Here is a 24,407-nt window from a genome sequence, read left to right on the forward strand (position 1 = left end):
AAAATGGCCAATGCTTTTCTAGAATGATGACCTTTGTATGGCGGTAACCATAGGGACCTCTCTGATGTGCAACGGTATCGAACGTTTTATCGAACCTTGGCATATTCTATATATATATATATGATGACATGATAACACAATTTAAGGGTAATGCTAATAAATACATAGTCTACTTTCATTTTTTAAACCAATAAACCAATTTCACTGCACACAAGTAATCTGTAGCATCCTTTTAAAACATATTTGAATAGGATGAGCTGGCCGAGGGTATTTTCAAGAAATGCGCGGCATATTATTTCTCTACTGCGTTTTCTCCTCATCCTCAGGCTCCTTTCTGTTGCAGCTGAAGAGTTAAGAATAACGTAATCCTTTTTTTTTTTTTTTTTTTCTCAGCCTCAGCGCAGGCGTACATTGTGGTTGACAGCAGGGTTGCGCTGTGCTCTTTGGTCGCTTGGCTGCTGAAAACAGCTGTGCAGGAGCACCCACAATGCAGCTCGAGCTCTTCTCTCAGTCCTATTCTGGTGCTAGTAGTGCATTCATAATATAATGGCAGCAGGAGGGGGTTCTTGGACACCCCGATGTGTAGTTTACTGAGACAGGGAGAAAGGGACGCTGTAGCCAAGCCTCAAAATGACCACCGGGTTCAGCTCCAACTCCTGCCGATTCGCAGACTACTTCGTCATCTGCGGGCTGGATACAGAAACCGGGCTGGAGCCGGACGAACTCTCCGGTAAGCCTGATGACAGTCAGTGACATTTCAACACCTAGAGATTTAACCCAGTCCAGTATGAGGAAAATAAAAACGAGCACAAGGAGGATCACCTTCTGTATTTGAAATGACGATAAAGGAAATACAACTGCATGGGGTTAAATGATTTGCTTAAATCATGCGTCTAAATAATATTGCCGTAAACACAATGTCATTATGCTGGAGCCTTATGTGTACAACATAAAAAAAAAAGGTTCCAAGGAAACTTATAGGATAAGTGTTGTCAGTTTAGCATCTGCGACTGTCCCTGTTTGACAGCTGTGGGTGCAATCGCAGAACAATACCGTTGTTGGTACTGGTACAATTCTGTAACTGTTTTGTTCAGTCGAGGAAGTAGCGAGGCATTTGCATAGCTAATCAACAGAAAGCTCTTGGAAGTTGGAACCCATTATCTAAACCAAGACTATGATGATACCAATGCCACCATGTACTTAAACATCATGCCTGCTGTAAATAGAATGTAAACATGGTGCTGTAGCATTCTGGTAAGCCTGCTGGACTAACTGCCCCTCATCTGGGCTAGTATTAAGTATGAGAGTACTGAATTTATTGGTGACAGACAGGCTTGTTCACTATAAACTATTAAAAACCAGGTTCTTTTAAATAATTAAATCATGGTGCTGTATCTGAATGCTAATAAACAATAGAATACACAACTAACAATCGCTCTCACTAAAAGGCAGTAAGAAACAAATATTTAATTAAATAATGTGAAAACTCGGAACAGAATAATAACAAGGACAGCATTGGAGGTGTTGAAAAGAGCTCTGTATTGATGATAAGTGAATGAATACATGCAGAAATACCCACACACTCATCATATCATAACATATAAGGGCTGCATATTGTTATGTAGTTAGTTTTTGTTTTCATTTATCAGCTGTGTTACTGTGAACCATGCAGGATGCTTCTACGAATCTACTTGGTACCTGTGGTTAAGCATTTCCTCTATTTGGAACGTTATTACAGGTAATACACAGCACAACAGATTCAGCAGCTCACATTCACCTTACCTCTTATATTTCTATACGTGTGGCTAAGACCAGAGTTAAAGGGCCTTTTGAAGGTGCCATCACAGAACTAGTGGGTAGGTTCCATCAAAATTTGCTTACAAAAGGTGCATTCTTTAAAAACAATCTATTTTTAACCCATAATATGCTAGTTTTCTTTAGAGAATCTAAGAAATGAATCGATGGCTTGCTGAACTAATTGTTTCCTAATATAATAAAAGTGCAAGTTACTGCTGCATATGTGTGCTGTTCACTCAGGCGCCTCGCTCGTTAATTAGGCAATTAGGGAAAGCAGCAGACTTGGTAAGGATGAATGGTAAGATGTGTCTGAAATCTCAGTGTTTATAATGAACTGTTATTGTCTGCTATATGTCTGATAACTTGTTAAACTCTTGCATGCCCCATTGCTTCTACTTGAAATTGGTTAACAATGCATTGCACTGGTTTGGTTAAAAACAGATCAGGAAGTATTGGAAACAAAAGCTGCTGCAAAAGGATGGTCCCAGGGGCCCTTCTGGAGAGAGGCTTAGAAATAGGATGATGTCATTGTAACTGAGACTCGCTCCAGGAAGTCAGCAAGGGCTGCTCCAGTCTAGGGGTTGGGGGCGCAGGAGGGCCAGACCCTAACGCGCTTTATTTAATAGCTGATGCAATTACAGAATGAGACTGCAGGCATGCCCGTTCTGGCGAGTGCAATTGAAATCTCTCAGTGGGTTGCCAGCCTCATTCATGTTGGCTCGAATCAGTATTGTGCCTCACCTGTTTTTGATGGAGTGCAATAAATAATTCCACTGTAGTGCAGACTGTTGGAGCACTGTGGGTATAATGGTGCAGTGTGTGTTTTGTGATGGTTGTATGCCTCATTAGAATTACTAATAACAACATTTTTGGTTAACCATTTAATGCATGGCGACCTCACATGGGGACAGATACAAAAACCTCTCTTCTGGTCTTTATATATGGTGACATGTGGAAGACACAAATGCATGATAGCCTCATACGAGTATGCTAAGCAACGGGAAAAAAATGTCAATGAAAAATACATTACCGGTATGTGTTCAAAAACGCATTTTCTCAGCTATTTTCAATATTTCAAGAATGGAAAGGTTAAGTTACATGCAATGCCAGTGTATTACAAAGCAGAAAACCATTCCGCTCTTCGTTTCTCAGTATGACCTCTCTCATCTCAGAACAGTCCTGCTGCTGAAAAGGTGTGGTTTATCAATTCATCATTTAGGATGCAAGTGACGAGTCATCGATGATCTGGTAATCGGAGCTTCACTGAAATGATCGACACATTCCAGAATTTTACACTTTGGTTTCATTGGGGACTTTCTTTCTTTGAAACAACAACTAAGGGAGATTTCTTCAAAATATCCCACGTATCACAGTTTACATTTCAGAGCATCATATTACACTGTTTAAATAAACATCAGTGATGTACTTTAGATTAGCCTGTGTGGGTTCACATCAGAAATGGTTATACTACAGTGGAAATTCAGCATCTTCACCCTAAATTGCTCTGTATTTTGTTACTTTTGCTCGTCTTTGTAAAGCACGGTATGTCGCTTTATCTTATTGAAGCTCTACTGTAAATAAGTTTAATAAAATCTGTGTCTATATGAACAGCATGCCAGTCATACTTGTGGTTACTGTATTTTTTGACTCAGACATTAGCCAATTTTTAGATCTGCAAGTGTTTTTATTAAAAAGAAAGTTATGCTTCATGCTACAGTTCAGATGATACCGGACAGGACTGGCTAAATCTGCTACTTGGAAGTGTGGGCAATATGCAATTATTTACTTTTTGTAGACTCTGAGCAGTGCAACTGTCTCCAAGCACAGGATTGATTGGAGATACAGGCTCCACACAGATATTCCAGACATACTGCAGAGACATGCAGTGAGTTGTAGTTTTTAAGAGCTGTCTGCAGTCTAACAATTGCGTTAAACCCTTAGAAGCCCTTTGTAGCTACACTATCCTTAAAGTGTAACACTGCACCATGGTAAAAACATAGCAGAGCACAGCAAAGCTCAGTAAAAGCATAGCAATACACAGAGAATTATGGTAACATGGTTGAAAAATTTAGAAAACCATGGTAAAATAAGATTAATGCATTTATTGAATGGTAAAAACAATGCAAAATTACAGTGCACATTTACCAAGATGAACTTTAGCGAACGCAGTGTTTAAGTTAGCATGCTGTGTTCCGCAGTTTAAATCCTGGTGTTTTGTGGAGGTCTGTTAGAAAAACGCTGTACAGTAGTTTAAATGTAGTCTTTATTTCTCAGTTCAAGTTAGATTATTATACTGCAGCGTGACTTTATTTTCATTTGATTGTTTTACAGTTTGTGTTCAGTAATGAGTGTTTGCACTGTCTGCTCCCCTCACTCACACACCAGCTTGTAATTTAGGGTAGATAAAACGAAGCTCAAACTCTAGAAAACCATTTGGTTGTCTCCAGCACGTAAACGGCTTAGCCTTACTGCTCTCCACTTACAAAACAATCAGGTATTTTAGGCCCATTAGCTAGCTGAGGGCCTTCTATTGTAAGATTAATGCTGCTTCCCCAGGAAGGTGCCAGTCTAATTCCAAGTCCCATCCTGGAGAGTCTAAGCAGCTCAATGTTTATTCCTCCCCTTTTCAGTGGCCCCAGCGTGTCCGATTCCGGCAGCTGCAGTCTTTGTCGAGACTAATTTCAATTCGGAGCTGTCTTGTTGTTGTTCTCTCTCAGTTGAAACTTTGGGTTTAACTTTGACGAGGTGCCAAGTTGCGCCGCATGTTTCCTGTCCTGTGACACTGCCCTGCTGGCTCAGCTGCACTGTACTCGGCTCATGTTGTTCAGCACACACACTGGGGTACAGGATGTCCATTTGGAGGGAGAACCCAGCAGAACCTGTGTGTTCAAATATAAGGGACCTTTCTGAATAGTTGGCTGGGTTGTTTTGTTTAAACGATCCTTCCAAGGGAGCCAGCTATTGAATCTGGGTTTCAGTCCAGCATTTGCTATGTCCTGTTTGCTTGTGTCCTACTAGATTGACTCTTTGTTTGCTTTTAGCACACTGAAGATAGTGGTGCTGGTTTAGAGACATTTTAAGAAAAGCAAATATATTGCTTTTCTTAAAATGTCTTGATAAACAACACAATTACAACTGCTGCATGTTGTAGGCCTTACTTTTCTGTACAATGTACATTATTTATCTGCTTTAGTGTAGTGTGGCCTTATTAACATTTACATTGTCGTTAATACACTCATCCAGACGACAAGAATCCCTCTTTTGTTTAAGTGTTCAGAATTATAGCTGTGTTTTCTCATATTCTGCACAGTAAAGTTGAGTCACAAAGTGATTTCTTAACCTTGGGGTAAATTCCTGTTCACTCATAAGGCCTTTGTACAGTAGATCCCCAGACTAACCGCACAGTTCCTCAGTGTTAGAGGCTGTGATGCATAGTGGTTTCAGACTGTGGCACACTGATGCAGCCCATGCTTACACATTGATAATGCAGCGGTCTGCAGTAGCGCAGTACAGAACTTGGAGTGCTGTTTTTTTACCGACTGGTCCATTGATATCAAGATCTTACACTAGATGATTGCTATCACTCTTGATAATGAATGCTGTATGCCTAGGCTTAAATAGCTTTAAAATGTTTCCTTAAGTCTACAGCTGCTTTATCTTGAGCACACTGAATTTCATTTTGTGCTGTTACAAAGAACAAAGGATCGCTATCGTCCACTGGCTGCTTTCTTTTGTACAGAGTAGACAGAGCACAACTTTGTTTTTAACAGTGTTGTCGTGACTAACTATAAGGCACTAGTTAAATTGCATACATGATCACACATGAATAGCCTTACAAAAAACAAAAAACACCCACAAAAGTGCTCTTTCTCAAGGTAGATTTATTGAGAAGCCTTTCCCCAATTCATATTTGAACTAATACATCACAAAGCATTTTATTCTGTTAACCATTGCAGCGTACAACTATAAGAAACAAAGTAGACAAATGTTTCAGCTTATCAATGTTATCGTTAGGTGTTCAGGGTTATTTTATTAGCCCTAGTGTCAGATACAGTCACCAACAAATACTGTTTATGGTTACTGATAAACTTTTTGTAAGATCACATATCTCTGACCAGCCATATAATTCTTCCTAAGCTGGGTGATTATGATACACATGAGGAATTCCCCTGGTTCTCAGCAGCATTTCCCCAGGCATTTCCAAGGACGTCCTTTTGTGCTTTCAAGTACTTTTGCTCTGTTGTTTTGTATAAAAAATGTTTTGCCTAAATACTAACCTCTGCACTGTTATAGCATCACTGTTACAACACAGGCTTGGTCACCAGCTGTTTTTATTATGTGCGAAAAAAAAAGAGCAATTTGTTTTTTCTGTACATCGTTCCTGTTACCACATGACGTTTTACTGTTAGAATCCAAATAAAAACTGCTAATGCCTAACAAAAATGGAGCAGGGTCGTTCCACGGCAATGTAGGCTAATGTTTCTTAAACTGGTAATTCATCAAAATCAGATTGCCATAAACAGCTATACGACTGAGTAATGTGCTGCACCTTCTCAAGCAGCAGCAAATATCATTCTCAGCAGTGAAAATGTCTCCTGTGTTTGAATAAGATGTATATATATAATAAGATGACTATTTGTTGTTTTGCTGCTGTGTACTAATACATTTGTTAAACCCTCAGGGGTTACATGAATTCATAGACTAGTAGGGTTTCATAAAATAGATTATACTTAGGGCTTCTGTTTTTCGGGTTTTATTAATTGTATTTTTCGGTGCTTATTTTGAGCTATTTTCGAGTTTTATGTAAATCGTTTTTTTCGGGGCTTTCGTTTTTGATATACTGTATGAAATTACTGTTTTCGGTTACTTTCCAAAATGCTTGAGCGTTTTTTTTTTTTTTTTTTTTTGTGAAAATATGTACAGTAGTGACTCGACAGTACTTACACAGTTAAGCTATACCTTCTTTCCTATTCCACAACGAATTCCCTCTGGTCATGTGCACATTCTTCTGAGGTTTTTTGTGTGGAGGCATTTTTATACATTTCGCCACAATTCTGTTTTAAATCCTCCATATCTTAACTGTATTACAGTTTTAAAATCCCGCTAACAAGCCTCCATTCCTGATTGTAATCTCGTTTTAAATCTCGCAAGCGGAGTCTCCAATAGAAATTTAGGAATGTGCTGTCACTCAGTAGTTGGGGCGGGTTTAAAGTATTCAGAATGAATCAATGATAGATACAAGTCAGGAAGGCGAGACATTGCCCAGCAGCACTGGGAAATGTATTTATTATTATTATTATTATTATTATTATTATTATTATTATTATTATTATTATTATTTTTTTGTAGTAGGTTTTATTTTTTAATGGGAAAAGGGTAAAATCTTTGGTGCAGATTTGCCAGTATAATCATTTCTGATGAGATTTTCCTATACTGCTTGACAAATTGAAAATTCTTAAAGAAATGTATAGACATTTTACTTATCTCTTCTGACCCCAGATTCCTATACAGTAGAATGTATTTTGTATGGTATGTGTGTAGCTGCTGATATACATGTTTTTTTAACACAACTTAAGAGAACGACCAACGGTGTTTGGTTGTGTTACAAATCATTGTGCATCGATGAAACGTCCTTTTCATGGTAATGTGTTGTGATAGTGATACAAGACTGGAAGCACAACACAGCACAGTGCAGTCCCATGAAACATTCAGGAACTATGAATACGTTTGATTTATAGTTATTATGAATCCATGCTCCCCGCTGTCAAGTTGAGGTTCAGCTTTTTTACAACGTTGTCCATTATTAATTTTACCATCCTAGAGCATCATCCAAAGTAACCCATCAGAACCAGAACATGTATCCTATTGTGGTCTAGTCCAGTGTGTTGTTACGCCCCTGTTTTCAATAGGACTGCTCTTATTCTATGATTATTGAGGAGTTTGAATGAAAGAAAAACAAGACAGGGTCAAAAAGGCAATTCATTCTCAAGGGCCTTGTTATGCAGAAGAGATTTTTGAAAAGCGTCCATTCAGATCTATTTTTTACTCTACATTAATGTACTTTATAACAACATGTTTATTTTAATAACATTTCCATTTATAGGGATGTAGACAGGTTAATTGTTGTCTGTTCTGAGTCTATATTTGGTACCGTAACGCGGCGAGGGAAGTAACCTGACATGTTGTTTATCCCAGCTGGGAACTGACTTAAAAGCTGTGTAGATTACACACAGGATTTACTCCAGAGATGCTTTTAAAGCTTTCAAGTTACCTGAAACGTTTACGCAGGCATTTCCTTTTCATCCAGCCTCCCCCACAGCATGCTGCTGTTTTGTTTTCTGCTGTCAAGTGCTTTCACAGCACTGGAATGAGAACGCCATCTTAGATAAATATGCTGGTGTTATAGCAGGGTCCTCAAGGCAGTTGACCCAAATTGTAATGATTTTGGAACATGTTCTAAAAAAGATATAGAATTAAGTAGTTTCTACGATAGCAATGTTGTGCCAATTTCACAGGCACAGGAAAGGATTTACAATTTACAAAAAAAAAAAAAAAATGCTTACTATCAGAGAGAGGCTTAAAACTTTTGCCAGCTTAATAAAAAAAACAGGTTAATGCAGGTCACCACAAGTAACTTGTGTGTATACTTGACTGAAATCGAAATTTGAAGGAGAGGTAGATACTGCAGTGTTATATAATTATGCCACAAAGTGCTTTGACCTGTGCTGTCAATTATATGACACCCAGGGAGTCTAGCAGTAAATGCAGTATGCAGAAAGGAGTTGGGATGCACTGTGTCTGCTTTGATTGCACAAGCATCCTCTGAAATCAGAATGCATGTGGGAGATGTGAAACATGTTATTTAAAGTGGTGCTACAGTAAGAAAGCACTGGGGCCAGTGAATTTATCAGCGTGGTTGCTTCATTTCCAGAAATCTGTTTGCACCTTTTCATGTAAGAGGAGTTGCTGCAGATCATTTTGTCACTGTCTAGTCTTGTAACTTATTTTGAGTCTGAAATAACATTGCTGTTTCAATGGCAAAGAAAAAGGAGATGAATGAACTTGCTCACTGTCAGTAAATTACATATTTGATGGCCTTGAGTAGAATAATAGTGATATTGGCAAGAAGAGTTTAAGATAAAGGAATACAATTGGTATTATAATGGTGTGGTGCGTCTCAAAATATTCTTTGGAAAGGTGAAAAGGAAAGTTTAAAAAGCATACACTGGCTCCCAGATGTTTTATTCACTAGTAATGGGCAAAAACAATAGATTCTGTTTAGCTTCCACTCCCTTTCCTGTAGAAGTGTTTGTCAGCTTGTCAGCTTGATAGCCAAGACATCCTCCTGGCAGACATCAATGACCCATCTGAAATAGACTAAGGGTTGTTACTGTAACCCTTACAGTGTGTGCTTGCCAAATTCTTCCAGGAATGATTGTGTTACCATTCCAGTGTTAGCCAGATCCCTGTAGATATATACATTCTAGAAGAGATTTTGAATAGTTTTTGTTAGAGAACTTGCTGATTGTCAACTACGTATCTCTGGAACCCTCAGGAAGCCCACAAGCCCTTTAAAAATCAGAATCGTTAGCTTAGCATAACATGTGGGTGTCTCGTGGCCTTCTCTGCCTTTTATAGTACCTCTCCCTGTGATACTCTATTGTACATTGTGTATAGCATTGGTAACGCTATGTTAAAATAATGTACTTGATGTTCCCACACCATACAGCAGCATGACTAAGACCACACATTGTAGCAGTATCTCTGAGACTGTTACATGAATTCCTAGCAGATGACATTACAGTTAAAATGTAAAGCTGTAGTTAATGCATACCCCATAAGTTAGCAGTAGTATTTATTAAAAGTACTCATGACTTGAAGGTACAGTAATGTTACTGACCCAAAATATATTTGAGCTAAATTGGAGAGTAAATTACTCAATGATCCAAAACATCTGGAGAGCTGCAAATAAATAAATTATATATATATATATATATATATATATATATATATATATATATATATATATATATATATAATTTTAACATTATAATGAAGTAATTGAACTTAATGTACTGTACCAGCAACTACTGTAGATGGTTTCCAGCAAATTTATTAACATCAATGTTTTTTTCTAGGACAAACTTAAATCAGGCCAGCCATTGTTTTAAAAACACTTCAGATTCATGCGACATTTGGTTGTCTTATAATCAACAGCTGTTTTGAAATATTTACACTGCAGTTGCACTTGGAAGGGGGGGGGGGGGTAAGGTAAGTGCTGGGATTAGCATAGTGTCATTCTCTTCTCACTGTGCCATTTGGAAGCACGTCTGCTGTATCAGTAGGGTTCAGAGTGCCAAATAACACCCTCATTCACAGCAAGAGAAAGCGGTTTGGCTCGCACACCTGTTTGGCTAGTGGAGATATTAACCTCCTAGCGTTTGCACAGTAGCCAGGGCAACAGTCTAATCAGCACAGCCTAATAAAATCAACACATATTGCACCTTCTACTAGGGACTGCTGGGGGAAGGGAGGCAATGATATTGAAATGAACGGATCCAAAAAAAATAAACACTCAACAAAATAAAGGGTTTGGAAATCATGAGAAGAGAAATTGAACAGGAAATGAGTGTCGGGTCAACACACACACTAGTGTTATTTTCATAATGAAGATGATATCGGGCTGGCAATATGTTGGTTTTTTTTTTGGTATTTGGAAATAATTCAAGTTGAAGAAGGTAGAAAATGTCGTCTTTTTTTTTTAGAAGATTTGTGCCTACAAGCTATGGTGCATGAAAAGCCCAGAATTATAGAATTATTCAAACTATTCAATTATTTAAATATACTTTTTTAAAATGTTTTATAAAATGATACGAATAATGTGTTAAACACTGTATAATGTATTGTTCACAGTTTCTAGCATTTGGCTTGTAATAGTCAAGTTCTGCATGTCATACAACTGAAACAAAGTAGATATTAAAGTGAAAACCTAGCTTGCTACAGGAAGTGTATGGTATCTCTTGAGATTGTGAGATAATGCATTAGATAGGCGATCGAAGAGGCTGGGAACCTGTGCACATCGATGGCTATAGTTCTGTGCTGTTACATGTTTTATTGTGAACTGTGAAATAATAAAACAATGAATCACTGTAATTGATTACCTGAAATTCTTTAGAGGCGATATGGTCCACTGAACTGCAGCATCTCATTTTAAGGGCTGTTGGTGATATCTAAGCACTAACACATCTCATTAAGATCAGGTGTCGTTATTGTCTGACAGCTATTTAAATTCAGAACCTGGCTATTAAACTGACTAATGAACTGTGTCTTTTTACTGGCTGGGAGTCACATGGGTTAGCTGTAGTAATACCAAGAGCTTTACCTTGTGGGACATAAAACCAATCACCATGACAATTAGCTTTTAGTGGCACATCGAATGAGCTGTTATACAGAATGAGGTTAAACCCCGCTAGAAAAAATGCTCATTCTTCTCCAGCTTGCATTAGTCATATTAACTAATAACTGCCTTCTGGGTAGCAGTTCTGGGGAATATCAAATTTTACAGTATCTCGTTTAGCAAACATACATATACAAATTATGCCATTTACCGAAAAAAGGGTGGTCTACATAAGCACGAAAATGAGCAGAATTATATTTTTTGTCCACCAAGTGGCACTATGCGCCTAATAAAAATAAAAAAAGCAGGATCTTTTTTTACATCAGTAACAAAGACTGCGTTGCATTTAAAAGACGCACTAGAGTGGCTTTACAGTAATGGGAATGTGAACTGTAGCGAAAGTGAATAGGTAATCGGCCGAAAATCACACGCTCACGTGAAACATGGTCATGGAGCCGTTGTTATTTATAACATGCAGGGATGATTGTCCCAGCCTCAGTGAAGACGAGCAGCACAGTGTGAAGGGCATTCACAAGGGTGATGCTCTCTGATCACACTGTTCCTGCTCTGGATTTTCAGTGCTTTCAAATCCAATCTGAACCCTGAGCTTTCAGAAAGCCAACACAATCTGGGTACAGTGTATATGGCATGTCTATACGTAGGTAGTGTAGGTCACTTCAATTTTTGGACGTACATACTGTGGATGTAGGTCGTGGTTCCTAGTATTTATAGCCGGGGTGGAGAATATGCTACTGTCGTGCTTTTTAAAGTTTGAAGTGGTGCCTATTCTATTTCAGAGACTCAGATTGCATACCAGTTGAAGCCATTCCCTGCTTTGTAGAAAGGGTACAATGTATATAGTGTCTGTATTCTCCAACTTGAATGTTACTAGCATACAGATAAGTTTGATTTTGCATAAGAACCCCCCTCCCTTCATGTTATTTGCATAGCTATGCAGATGATATTCATATTCACGGCACAGTGCATGTATTAGAAAGAGTATGGCTGTCTAGAAGGCTTGGAGGAGGGAGGAAGCTTTTCTGACTGCTGCTGCTGATGTCAGCTTTTGGGAATGTAAACATACTGGAATGCCAACAAAGAAGGTTTCTGATGAACAGAAGCGTAAACTATGGAGTGCAATCAATTACCCAGGGATCTTTTGTGTGAAATCAAACATGACCGCATGAAGGAATTTTAGCCACAATATTTATGTCCTGTATGTTTGCTACATGATATGCAGGAGTATGGTTATTTTCTGTGGCACAGGTTTTATTTTTATAGCTAACAGGTACTGTGTATTGAATGAGACTGTATTGATCAGTTTCTGTGAGTATCAGGGCATAGAGTCAGTCAGAATTGCTGGTTGCAGTTCTAAAGGAAGCATTAGTGAGATCTGGAGTGCTTTAGCTTCCGTCTGAGACAATGGGACGTCAGGAATATCGTTCCATTAACTCAATTTATAACCTTATCTGTATTGTCCCAGCAACTAATCATGTGCGTCCAATTGGCAAACTAATTATTGAACCGTGACTGCTGTTTTTCACCTGAAACAAAGGCTAGTTAGACAGGCAGTGTTAATTAATGCAGTAGTATTTGGCAGAATGGGGTATGCTACTAGGTCTGAAATGCCATTATTTTTTAATGATGCAGTAAGTGCATGTGTTGATGTACTGTATTAATAATGGATCTACATCGTTCGATGAATAGTGTAGAGAAAACCTAACAACACTATTTTATTCTTAAGTAGGATTAATATCTAGGTTTCAATATGCATTCAATAATGAATATTCAGAGGGCCACCCCTGGCTGAGGGATGTCAGTCATTTTTGAGGCAGCAGCAAGTCAAAACGCTGTGATGCATGGGTATGTCAGCTGTTTTTATTCTCTAATAAAAACGTATTCTTTTTCTTGTTGTTGTCCCGGCAAAGATGTATTCTATAGGCATGAGTTGTCTGTCAGGTATCATTTGCAAATGAACACAGAGTTGGCCAGCGTCTTCATTTTAAAAAGGAAGACCCCAAAAATGTGTTTTTCACAGGGTTCAGTGGTACAGTGCAATAGGATGTTTTGAAGCAAGATTTAAGGAAATGGCTTTTACTTTAGTTGCTGCAGATGAATAATAAGATCTGGTATGCTGTGCTGTTTTAAAAAAATATATATATATATAAATCATAATTAAAATGAGATCGGGCACATGGTATCATATGAGATTGATGTAATAATTTTGGAATTTGTCAGTGTAAGCTTCAACATTCTGTCCGCTGTATTCCAGAATCCTTTACAATGTCCTTCCCTCAATCATTTTGGGCGCTAACAATACTGTAATTCTGTGCTCTCTTGTTTATTTAAGCAAGTGGATTTGCAATACAGTGCATAAAGGTCACCTTAAAAAGGGCTGATGTCTTGTTTTTAAAATCCTGAAAGAAACAAGAAATCAGCTGCAGAATATTAATTGTGGGGTACTGAGGAAACCTTGTGTGATGACTGGTGATGATGAATATGCCTTTTCATAACTGATGGTAACGATCCAGTCACAGGGCATGCGAGTGGAGCCTTGGGCTTTCACAGTTCCGGAGTACGGTATGTAATGCCAGGGTTGTGTCCCTGACATCAAGAACAAACAGGAAATAAGACCGTAACGAAAAACAGCTGCTCATATTTGAATCAAAATTCACTGTGCTTGATTTTATCAAACAGAGAAAATACACACTTCAGTTCAGCAGGTGTTGGTTAGGGCATGTAGAAGCTGGTACTGTATGTAAATGGCTGGTTAATTGTACCACTGCTTCAACCATAGATCCCAATCTCATTCCACACTGCAGTGAGGAAGAAGAATAAAGACTGTCTTGAACTTGTGTGGAAGATTAGATATAGTTCAATGTTCTGTTGGGCAGACGATGCAAAATAAAAGCGCCATGTGTTTGGATCAATCAAGTTTTTTGTTGTAAATGGTGACATTGAATCATCCTGTGACTTTCATATGTTTTATCGTGTGATTTTTTTTTTTTAGTAATCACCAATTAGTTTGTTGTTATTTTCTCCCCAATTTAGTAGTGTTCAATAATATATTAAGCTCAGCTCATAGCTACCACCCCTGCCAGTGGACAACGCAACCCTGGGCAGCTTACAGGCAAGCCCGCAGGCACCCGGCCAGACCACAGGGGTCGCTGGTGCGTGTTAAGCCGAGGACACCCGGGCCGACATAACCCTCCCTCCCCCAAAGTGGCGCTTGGCCAATTGTGCGCCGCCCCCTGGGAGCTCTCGTCCTCGATCGGCAAAGGAATAGCCTGGACTCGAACTGGCAACGTATCATGTGATCTTTTGAACAACGAGGTTCACTTGTTTCTTTATTCATTGCCACTTACCATACATCTCATATCTAATTTACCATCAGCCCCTGGGCACCTGGTGTTTGGTGAACAGTATGTGTTCATAAAAAGCTGATTTGAACAGAAAAAGATACAGTACATTAGATGACTAATGCTTGACATCTTACAGCACTAATGACAGCTTTAGCTGTAATAGGTTAAAAGATAAATAGCAATTGCTGTAAATAACTAATGGATATTTTCTGTGACTGATGGCATAAGTTAGAGGTGTTTTCCAGCCATGCTTTTGATAGTCAAACATATCAGATAAAACCTTTCCCTTAAATGTTGTGTGTACCGTAGGCACTCCTTGCTTCAATTGTCAGTGTTGTTCCTTGAAGTGGCTGAGCTTTCGTTGACTGACATATTATGTATGTAAAATGTTTCACTTTCCTAAGTCGCCCTTCTTGCAAAGATCCAGCAACTCGAAGCATCCCAATCTTACCGATTGATTGCCTGATAGTCAAAATCAAACTGATCGTGGTGCAAAGCTATTCAGTATTGCTAGAGGGATACTGTAGAAAATTCAGATTTGACCCTCAGCTTTGGTAATACCTTCCCTGCCAAAACATGTATGTCCCTAGTTATATTAGTTTGGCAGTACTGTACAGCGCATGTACACGTAGCAGTTTTCTTTCATTTGTGCTATTTTTTTTTTTTTTTATCTATACTGTGTTCAGCTCATTGCTTCATGGCTGGCACTGAATCCACTTAGCATCGTGTTCAGTCTCTCAGCAGAATCTTTAATACATTTCAACATGGAGCAGCAGTTCTAAAAACAAACAGTACTTGGTTTATGGCAAGTGGATTTATCCAGCCCTGCTGCTGCTGTGATCTTTCCTAACAGCCAGACCTGCTTGACGTCACCAGGTCTGCTGGAGGCCTAGGGCAGGTTTAAGAAGTGGTTAATCTATCTATCTTTCTTTAAGCTGCTTCAAAAGAAGTAAAGACTGCAGATGAGCTTCTGGTCCTCGTTTGTTGTTAAGGACCAGTGGTTCTGTTTGATTTATGATATTTGCATTTGTAATAACTGAGTTGTCTTTACTTTAATGATCTTGCCATAGTGATGTCATTAATTGTTGTTTTATTTGTTATATAGCATTATGTGAGTTTATACAGGCTTCTAAATTGAGAGATGGGGCCGGACGATTCACTGCGAGTGGCGATGAAGGTAAAACCCCTTCTGATGGTCCTTCTGATGTCATCTTCTCAGTGCCGCTTGTGACCCTTTAACCTTTAACCTTCCACCTCCTTCTTTCACAGCACTCCTTTTTTTATTTCAAAGCCGGCTTCCTCTGAGAGGGTGGAGGGACCTTGGCAATACTTTTTTTTATAGCTCTTTCCTAAAAAAGCTTCTGAAAAAGACTTTCACGCTGTATACTGTACTGTATCTTGTGTATCAAGTAATGCTGCTTATGTTGCTTTGGCATTGTAATTTCCCCCTCAGCGGATATTTCAAATACTGTACATGTACATCGCCTTCTAAGCTACTGTAACACTATGTTTTCAGACTGTATTGATATAAGTACTGCCACCTTTTATTTTCCATTTGCATTGTTGTAATCCAGTTTTATTGATTTGCTTGAACAAAAAACATTTTTTAAAGTATATGAACTAATCGTAGCATGTGCAGTACCGATGCTGTTCTTTATTTAAAGACAGAAAGATGATTATTTGCAGTATAAAAGTGGTAGTATCTTATGCAGTGCTTTTTTTTCCTTCCTTTTTGAGAAACTTGTGCTGATTTCTTTGTGTCCTGTGAAGGAAGTTTTGTGTCATGATCTGTTTCTAATTGGCTGTTGCCATACACTGTGTGTAAGTGTGCCCTCCCCTCCCCGGTTAAACTGGTTATTGAAAGACTTCAATGTTTCTGTTTTAGGGGAGAATTTTGAGCAGAGCCCTTTAAGGAGAACATTTAAATCCAAAGTGTTGGCTCACTACCCTGAGAATGTGGAATGGAGTCCTTTTGACCAAGATGCTGTGGGAATGGTTAGTGACTCTCGAAGACAAGGAAAAAGAAAGCGCTTTGTATATGTTAATGGAATACTAAAGCCTGATTCATAATCCCTGTTAACGAGACCTTGTTCATTACGTAATAATGTCTTTCTAGGCAGCTGTGTAATTATGATGCTGCACCTCTAGTGATGGTAATCTGTTTATCACATAAATTCACAGTGCAGTAATAAGTTACAGCAGGGTCATTACAGGGGAAATGCATTAATATACACTCTACATACAGTATACAAGGTTGGATTGTTTTCCTAAGTTTATTTTTATGGGAGAGATAGTTTCACCTCTACATTGTTATTAAATAAGAAAAGCATCACCCAGTTTCACATTCATGTGTGAGGTTTCCATGCAATCTAATGCCTACCCTCTCTGTTTATTAAAAGCTCTGCATGCCCAAAGGCCTTTCCTTCAGGACCCAGGCTGACAACAGAGACCCTCAGTTCCATTCCTTCATTATCACCCGGGAGGATGGCTCCAGGACTTACGGATTTGCTCTCACCTTCTACGAGGAGGTCACCAGCAAACAGATCTGCAGTGCCATGCAGACCCTGTACCACATGCACAACGCGGACCAGTATGACATCCTCCATACCTCACCCACCACCGGGAAAGACAGCGCCAGCCACGGGACGCCTGTGACGAAACTGCAGCGCTTCAACTCCTACGACATCAGCAGAGACACGCTGTACGTCTCCAAATGCATCTGCTTGATTACGCCCATGTCCTTTTTCCAGGCTTGCAGGAAAATACTGCAACAACTCCACCAAGCTGTGACTTCCCCCCAGCCGCCCCCTCTGCCGCTGGAAAGCTACATCTTCAACATCCTCTACGAGGTTCCCCTGCCTCCCTCCGGCAGGTCTTTGAAATTCTCAGGTGTATACGGACCAATTATATGCCAGAGACCAAGCACCAGTGAACTGCCGCTCTTTGACTACCCTGTTAATGAAGTGTTTGAGCTGTTGGGCGTGGAAAATGTCATACAGCTCTTCACCTGCGCACTGCTGGAGATCCAGATACTACTGTATTCCCAGCGTAAGTACAGTCTTTTCAGTCCCTTCCCCAGATGCTTCACTATTGTGTCTGTACCTGTGGAAAGAGGCTGATCGCAGTTCTCGTTGAAGAACGTTTGTTATTCCGTTTTATCTTCTGAATATCAAGCGCTGCAGCACACTTCTAAGCAAAAATAAAAGGCGCTCTCAACTGTATTCTTATAGCAAAGGTGCACAGCAGTGTGAACAAATGAAAGTGTATCCCCAAGTCAAGTTGAGGATAGCACTTCTCATCGCTGATCTACTTCAGCAGTACTTTAGTCTTTAGTATGGAGCCTAACCTTGTACTGTACTTAGTTTAATACTGCTTGTGTCCCAGATTATATTTATAGCCAGCTAATCCAGTTTAATTCAGGTTCAGGCTACAATAGTGCCAGCAACCCTAAAAAGGTTTTTGAGTTTAGATCCGGTTATCTTGTCTCATTTTGACAGACAGACTATATAGGAAAGTCTTACTGACTTAATGATCTCAGATTTATTGAGCTAATAACAGGAACACCAAGATGAAAGTATAATACAAAATCGAATTTGCAACTGCAGTAATGTGTGTGGACAATTGATGTCAAATTTCTTGGGAATAGAATATGTACCGTACATTTTATAAATCACACCCCAAATATGTAATTTCCAACCTGTGAAATCTGTGCTGTGAGCACTCCCTTAGGAATGTTAGCAGCCAGTTTCAGACAACAGCAACAAGTAAATCATCAGATTCCAATTAATATGCTCAGAGCAATTGAATAAGCAGCTCATTTATAGGGCAGTATGCTCTGAAGATGTTTTTAACATCCCTGTTTTCTTTGCTTTGCCTCCCTTTGAGGTATTAAAGATTTCTGGCTAGATTTTCAAAACCATTTACTCCAAATTATCGTTAGCGTGTTCTGAAAGGAAAACACATCAAATCAAATTTCAAAATGAATATAGAAACAACTAAAGTTGTACGAGGCACCTTAATCATATGTCTTGTTGGTTATGGCTGGTTTGGGTATTTTTTATCTAACATTTTTTTTAATGATGGTTTGGATTAAATAGCAGTGAGAATCTAGACCTTTGGGTGTAATTCCCTGTTTTCCGGAAGGTATGTATTTATTAACATACTGTGTACTAAACGTTTGCTATAACAGAGTTGCACAGTGCTAGAAGCAAGTGCCCCTCCGTCTGTGTCTGTCAGATCAAACGCATCCTTACTGAAACGAGCAGTACCTGAATGGTCCAGATACAAACACATGGAAAAGCACTGTCTGGCCTGTAAGATAAATATAACTTGATTAATTGGACAATTTAGAATTTGTAATTATCCAATCTCTATGTAAGGAAAATTAAAATGGGCAATTTGCTTCTGTGCTTTAATTAGGTATAATTGCGCTAATTAGCTAACACTTGCAGCACACTCATCATAAAGGTCTTTCAGAAGATATTTGATTATTTCAGTTCTAATGTAAATGGTACAGCAACCACGGTCTATATAGAATTATAATTAGACACACCACAGCTAGCATTTAACAGTGTGTAAGATCATGTGGTTCTTCCATGTGAATATTATGATAAAGAACTTATGAAAACAATAAAGCCTGCATCTTTTGATGAGAACAAGGAATTATAAACTGTGATTTTTTTTTTTTTATAAGGAGTAAAATAAACTGAAAGAGATGCGCTTGTCAGGTACTGAAGCTGTAGGGTTGCTAAGCAACAGATCTCTGAAATAGGAGGCTGCCGGTGAGGCAGTGTAAATGTGATTTGATAGAAATGACATCATCGTTTTGCAGGACTATAAACACTGCAGGATTTTCTACAGCATTCTGAAGAATTAAGCAAATAATAATAAGCGAATGCAGCAAGGCAGGGTGCCATTATATAACGTGTCAAGCATGGTTAGAATACAGTAGCTGTAAACATTAAGCATTGTTTAAAATAGGAATATTGTGCATAAGTAATGTGGTAAAGGCCTTTTATACATCCATTTCCCCTGAGAAACCTTTTATTCATCTGCTGTTGGTTTTCACTGTTGGGATTGTATCAATGCCTGCCTTAATGTTAAATGATCAATCTGCTATACCTTTATCATTGCTGCAGTAACACGTTTGGTATGGATTTCCTTTATGTGAAGCAGTGTGGGAACACAGATAGCCTATGGCAATGATAGAGAACCATGTTTATTTTAACTGAAATCAATTAAAAAAAAAAAAAAAAAAAAGATCTCTTTAAAAAAAATTACATTATGCTTTTTGAATTGTACTGACTTTGCACTCTCCGCTGCTTTATGATGCCTTACAATAACACCCGGTAGACCTGTGTTTCCAGGATTAGGTGTCCATTCCCGAGTCAGACCTGCTGTGTCTGATAACTGCAGCAGAGAGGGATTCATTTTTATAAGACATGAGTCTGGTGCTGAGCAGCGGCGGAAGAGAATCCTGGCTCTGCTATATTTAGCAGTACTATATCCAGTCAAAGCAGTTTACTAAAAGGAAACATGATAGTTAATACAATCTAATCTTATATTACTGCACCTGCACCCAGTCCAAGCCTTGACTTGATCTGTTGTCGTGTGTTCTCGTGATCTCTACTGTTTGTCATCATAGGAATAGGTTTATAAAACTTGAAGTGGGCCCTAACTGCTGCAAAATATCAAGAGTGCTTTCTAACCCATTAGCCAGCTGCATGACTCATTTAAAAAACAAATATCCAAACTTCTTGGGGTACTTAATATGGTGTTTCTAGTACTGGTATAATGGTATTAGGTTGTTGGAACCATCAAGGCTTTGTCAGTTGTGGTATTTGAGGGTTACCTTGTTCCACTTTGTTGAGAACATAGACTTATGTGATGCCAACTTTAGTTCTGTTAGAATTCCAAGCCATCTCAAACTGTAATATTACACTTTCCAACCTAATTTCAGTTTTTTTTTTTGTGAAGCATAAAACTATTGTGATTTGCGTGCAGTCAGATTGTACTTTCGTTCCTTGACTGTATCCCTTCCTGAACCCAGCATGTCATATCACAGTGAACTGTGACCACCACCAGGTGTGAGTAACAGCGTGAGGTTTCTGTTTCAGATTACCAGAGATTGATGACGGTGGCGGAGAGCGTCACGGCTTTAATGTTTCCATTCCAGTGGCAGCACGTCTACGTTCCCATTCTCCCTGCCTCACTCCTGCATTTCCTGGATGCCCCTGTACCTTACATGATGGGCTTGCACTCCAACGGACATGACGACAGGTCCAAACTGGAGCTCCCCCAGGAGGTGAGAGGGTGTCACTAACGCTGTACAGATCAGTGGAGATCAGCGGTGTTGTCCTAACTATTGATTTTCTTAAAGAATTATTACACGAATAAACATTTAATTTGTATACCGAACTTCTTGTAACGCATATGATAGGTAATGCATTTAAGTAATTTCTACACACAGTTGTAGTCCGTGCACTGTGGCTGTTGTCCTTGTCTGCATTTTTTAGCCATCTTAAAAAAATAGTTTGTAATGGAAGAAGTTCTTAAGGGTGTTTTCATTGTATCAAGAGGAATACTGACTGAATCAAACAGTTGTGCTGTAGACGTGAGTCATGTAACTTAGATTGCCTATTGTGCGAGTTCCAGCTCAACTTTACCACTGCTGCCTATAAAATAATTAAAAATACGCCTATTTTATATATAATATTTATATTATATATATATATAATAGATATATATATGGGGCGTCGTATAATAATATATATATATATATATATATATATATCATGCATTTACTTCAGCCTTTAATTAAAATGCCTTTGTCAAATTAGAAACTACAAGAGAGTGCTTAAGAGGTTATATTACTTTGTTGTTTGCTTCTAGTTTTATAAAATGAAGAGGTGTTTTTCCTCTCCTTTCAAGATGTAACAGTTAAGTCAGTACTGTAATAAAAATATGCCCCCACAGTGGTAGCACTGAACAGATACTGTTTTAAAATAAAAAATAAAAAAACAGCAACGGTTTTGACATGAAGTATTTGTCTTTTGCGTTGTCATATTATTTTTCTTCACCTTTTCATGACAGACCTATGAAAGAGATTGAGGACTGCGCTGCTATGCAGATCATTCCTGGTCTGAGACTTGTGTCTCCAGAAGCCTCAGTTTCAGTTCTGCTCTTTGGAACTTACTCAAGATATCTGTTTCACACATGTGCAATCCTGACAACTTCTCACTCTGATTACTGGTGACAATAAGAGATTTTCCTAAACAGTCAAGGCTTTTTTCATTATAGAAATTCCTGTGAAGTCAAGTCATTCTGCCCTGTCAAAATGGATTACTGTAAAATTTTGTTATGCTGCTTGTTTAAAATGCGCTGACTCTGGAGAGACGAAGACGGACACACGCGTCCTCCGAAATGTGTGCCGTCAGCCGTCCGCTTCTTTTCACTCTGCAGGCCCGCCATGCAGCCATCTCAGAGCTACAGCATTTGAGGACCACGTAGCTCTGGGCAACTTACAGGCAGGCCTGCAGGCGCCTGGCCAGTCTACAGGGGTTACTGGTGCACGTTGAGCCGAGGAAAACCTGGTTGACCTAGGCCCGCCCCACCCGGGAGACTCTCGGCCAATTGTGCACCAACCCTGGCAGTGGAATAGCCTGGACTCGAACCAGTGACCTCCAGGCTATAGGGTGCATCCTACACTCCATTCAGAGTGCCTTTACCGGATGCTGCACTCGGGAGACCTAAAATGCATACGTTTTTATGCTGGATTTTAAAATTTCTTTGCATTTCCAGGCAGACTTGCAGACGCTTTTAAATGTTGAGTGTTTTCCAGATTGTTAAAGTCCAATGTCAGTAGGGGAAAATTAAACAGACCCATAAAAACCTAATTTCCCTGCTTGCGTTAGTTCCAAAAGAATATACAATACTGCAAAGCGTATCTGTTCCTGCAGAGAGAAAGGAGCAGTGGCACTGGAACGATTTTTAAAGTGGGGGTGCTGAAAGCCATTGAACAAAACTGTAACCCCTGTATATGATAGAAGCCATGCAAAGTCAAGGGGGTGCTGCAGCACCTCCAGCACCCCTAGTTCCAGTGCCCTTGGAAAGGAATACATTTTTGGGGAAATACGGTTATTTAAATCACCTGTTTCTAATCAACGAAAGCACTGTGATGCTTTTTTGATTGCTTTGATTGCTTAAACCTAATGTGCCAGTAAATGTTCTCTCTTGGCGCTCAGGTTTCACTTAAAAGGGCTCAGTTTCCTCAATAGAAAAATCTAATATTGTATGCCCACCCTGCCAAAATATACCAATCCACAGCTGCCCATAGCCTTAGGATTCCTGACATGCCTCTAGAAGCATGTGATGTGTTCTGTATGGACATTTCTGTAGCAATCGGTGCAGCCCAAACAGAAACCGATTGAACAGAAACAACTTTTGCTCTTTAACGATTGTGCAAGCTCAAATAGAATCCAAAGCAGTGTGTTTGGGCCATGCTAATCAATCCCGTCTGCTCCGAATGTTTATATTACAACTATGGGACTATGCCGCTGCACTACAGAGATTCTGAAGGATTGGAGAATGGAGCTGTAAAATAAATCTTGCTGACAGACTGGAAAGCAACATTGTGTTTTAATTTAAAGAAAAAACTATAAAATGCAGACTAATAGAAACGAAGCACAGCAGATAGAGAAAAAGAGCATCCATGTTTGTCTTGCAGCAGAAAGTGACCATGTTGTTTTTATTGACATGTCTTTGAGGCAGTGTCTGGAGCTGTGTAATTCTGTTAATCTTTGATACGTACAACTATTGACAGCCTGTGACAAGCATAACATTTTTCTATTGGATTCAGTAAATCTGTTATGTCATTAATGCCGTGTCCACATTAGGGATTCAGTGCCATGAGGGATTAACAGAGAACGCTAAGCAAATTAGAGTTCGTATTTTTTGGTTTCCATTTTATTCTTGGTTTTATAAAAGGGACAGAAAATTGCACGAAGAAAGAAAAACACAAAGCTCTCTCAGGATGCCAGAGGGTGGATGGATGCCGCTTTCAGGTGCATAGTGACCCCTAGTGCCTCTCTCAACAAACTACACGTAACCTTCTTGTTTTGTTTTGATTTAAAAGCATTGTACAGCAGGACAACGACTTTTATTTCTATGCTTTTTTTCAGGCCAACCTGTGTTTTGTGGATGTCGACAACCACTTCATTGAACTGCCCGAGGATTTGCCGCAGTTTCCCAACAAACTGGAGTTTATTCAGGAAATCTCCGAGGTCTTGATGGCTTTTGGAATACCTCCAGAAGGGAACCTGCACTGCAGTGAAAGTGCCTCCAAGCTGAAAGGTCTCCGGTCCAGGGACATCGCATCTGACAAGCGCAACGGGAACATTGCAGGCTCCCCTATGAACTCCTGCGCCCTGCTGAAGGAAAACGAGACCATAGCCAGGCTGCAGGCTCTCGTCAAAAGAACTGGTGTCAGCTTAGAGAAGGTAAGCTCACCTTTGTGGCTGTGCCACTCGGTAACATAGTCCCACAGTCATGCTCAGTTTTAAAAAAACGAATCCTGGGTGACAGTTTACTACGTTCTTCCAAAGGTTTCCTATACACTCTTACTTCATCAGAAATCAAATTGTGTTGGCTTGAAACAAGCTGCTAGAATTGTTTTCTTGTTGCAGTTGCTGTACTTATTAAAACATGTGCAAACTTTAAGGTCTGGGTTTGCTGTAAGGCAGTTTTGTGAATTGATTCTGCAGTACTCTGCTTTGCTGTGCCAGGTCCTCGGTTAATGAATCTCTTACCAACAGCTGTTCTGATGAAACCAATACAGACAACTTGCTTGGCTG

General features: G+C 39.3%; 1 protein-coding gene across 5 annotated transcripts in view; it reads left to right on the forward strand.

Annotated features, from left to right (window-relative positions):
- Nucleotides 1-429: 429 nt before the first annotated feature.
- Nucleotides 430-24,407, forward strand: part of LOC121295010 (DENN domain-containing protein 5A-like) — a 42,739-nt gene continuing 18,761 nt past the window's right edge. For 2 of the 5 annotated variants that reach the window (XM_041219275.1, XM_041219276.1), the window contains exons 1-6: nt 430-730; nt 15,662-15,733; nt 16,442-16,551; nt 16,956-17,604; nt 20,673-20,860; nt 23,736-24,053. In XM_041219275.1, coding sequence (XP_041075209.1) covers nt 631-730; nt 15,662-15,733; nt 16,442-16,551; nt 16,956-17,604; nt 20,673-20,860; nt 23,736-24,053 — 1,437 coding nt within the window. In that variant the 5' untranslated portion in view covers nt 430-630. The remainder of the gene's footprint in view (nt 731-15,661; nt 15,734-16,441; nt 16,552-16,955; nt 17,605-20,672; nt 20,861-23,735; nt 24,054-24,407) is intronic. The other 3 variants (XM_041219277.1, XM_041219279.1, XM_041219280.1) reach the window with 3 other exon arrangements.

The sequence above is a fragment of the Polyodon spathula genome, chromosome 19 (assembly GCF_017654505.1).
Source record: "Polyodon spathula isolate WHYD16114869_AA chromosome 19, ASM1765450v1, whole genome shotgun sequence".
Lineage (NCBI taxonomy): Eukaryota > Metazoa > Chordata > Actinopteri > Acipenseriformes > Polyodontidae > Polyodon > Polyodon spathula.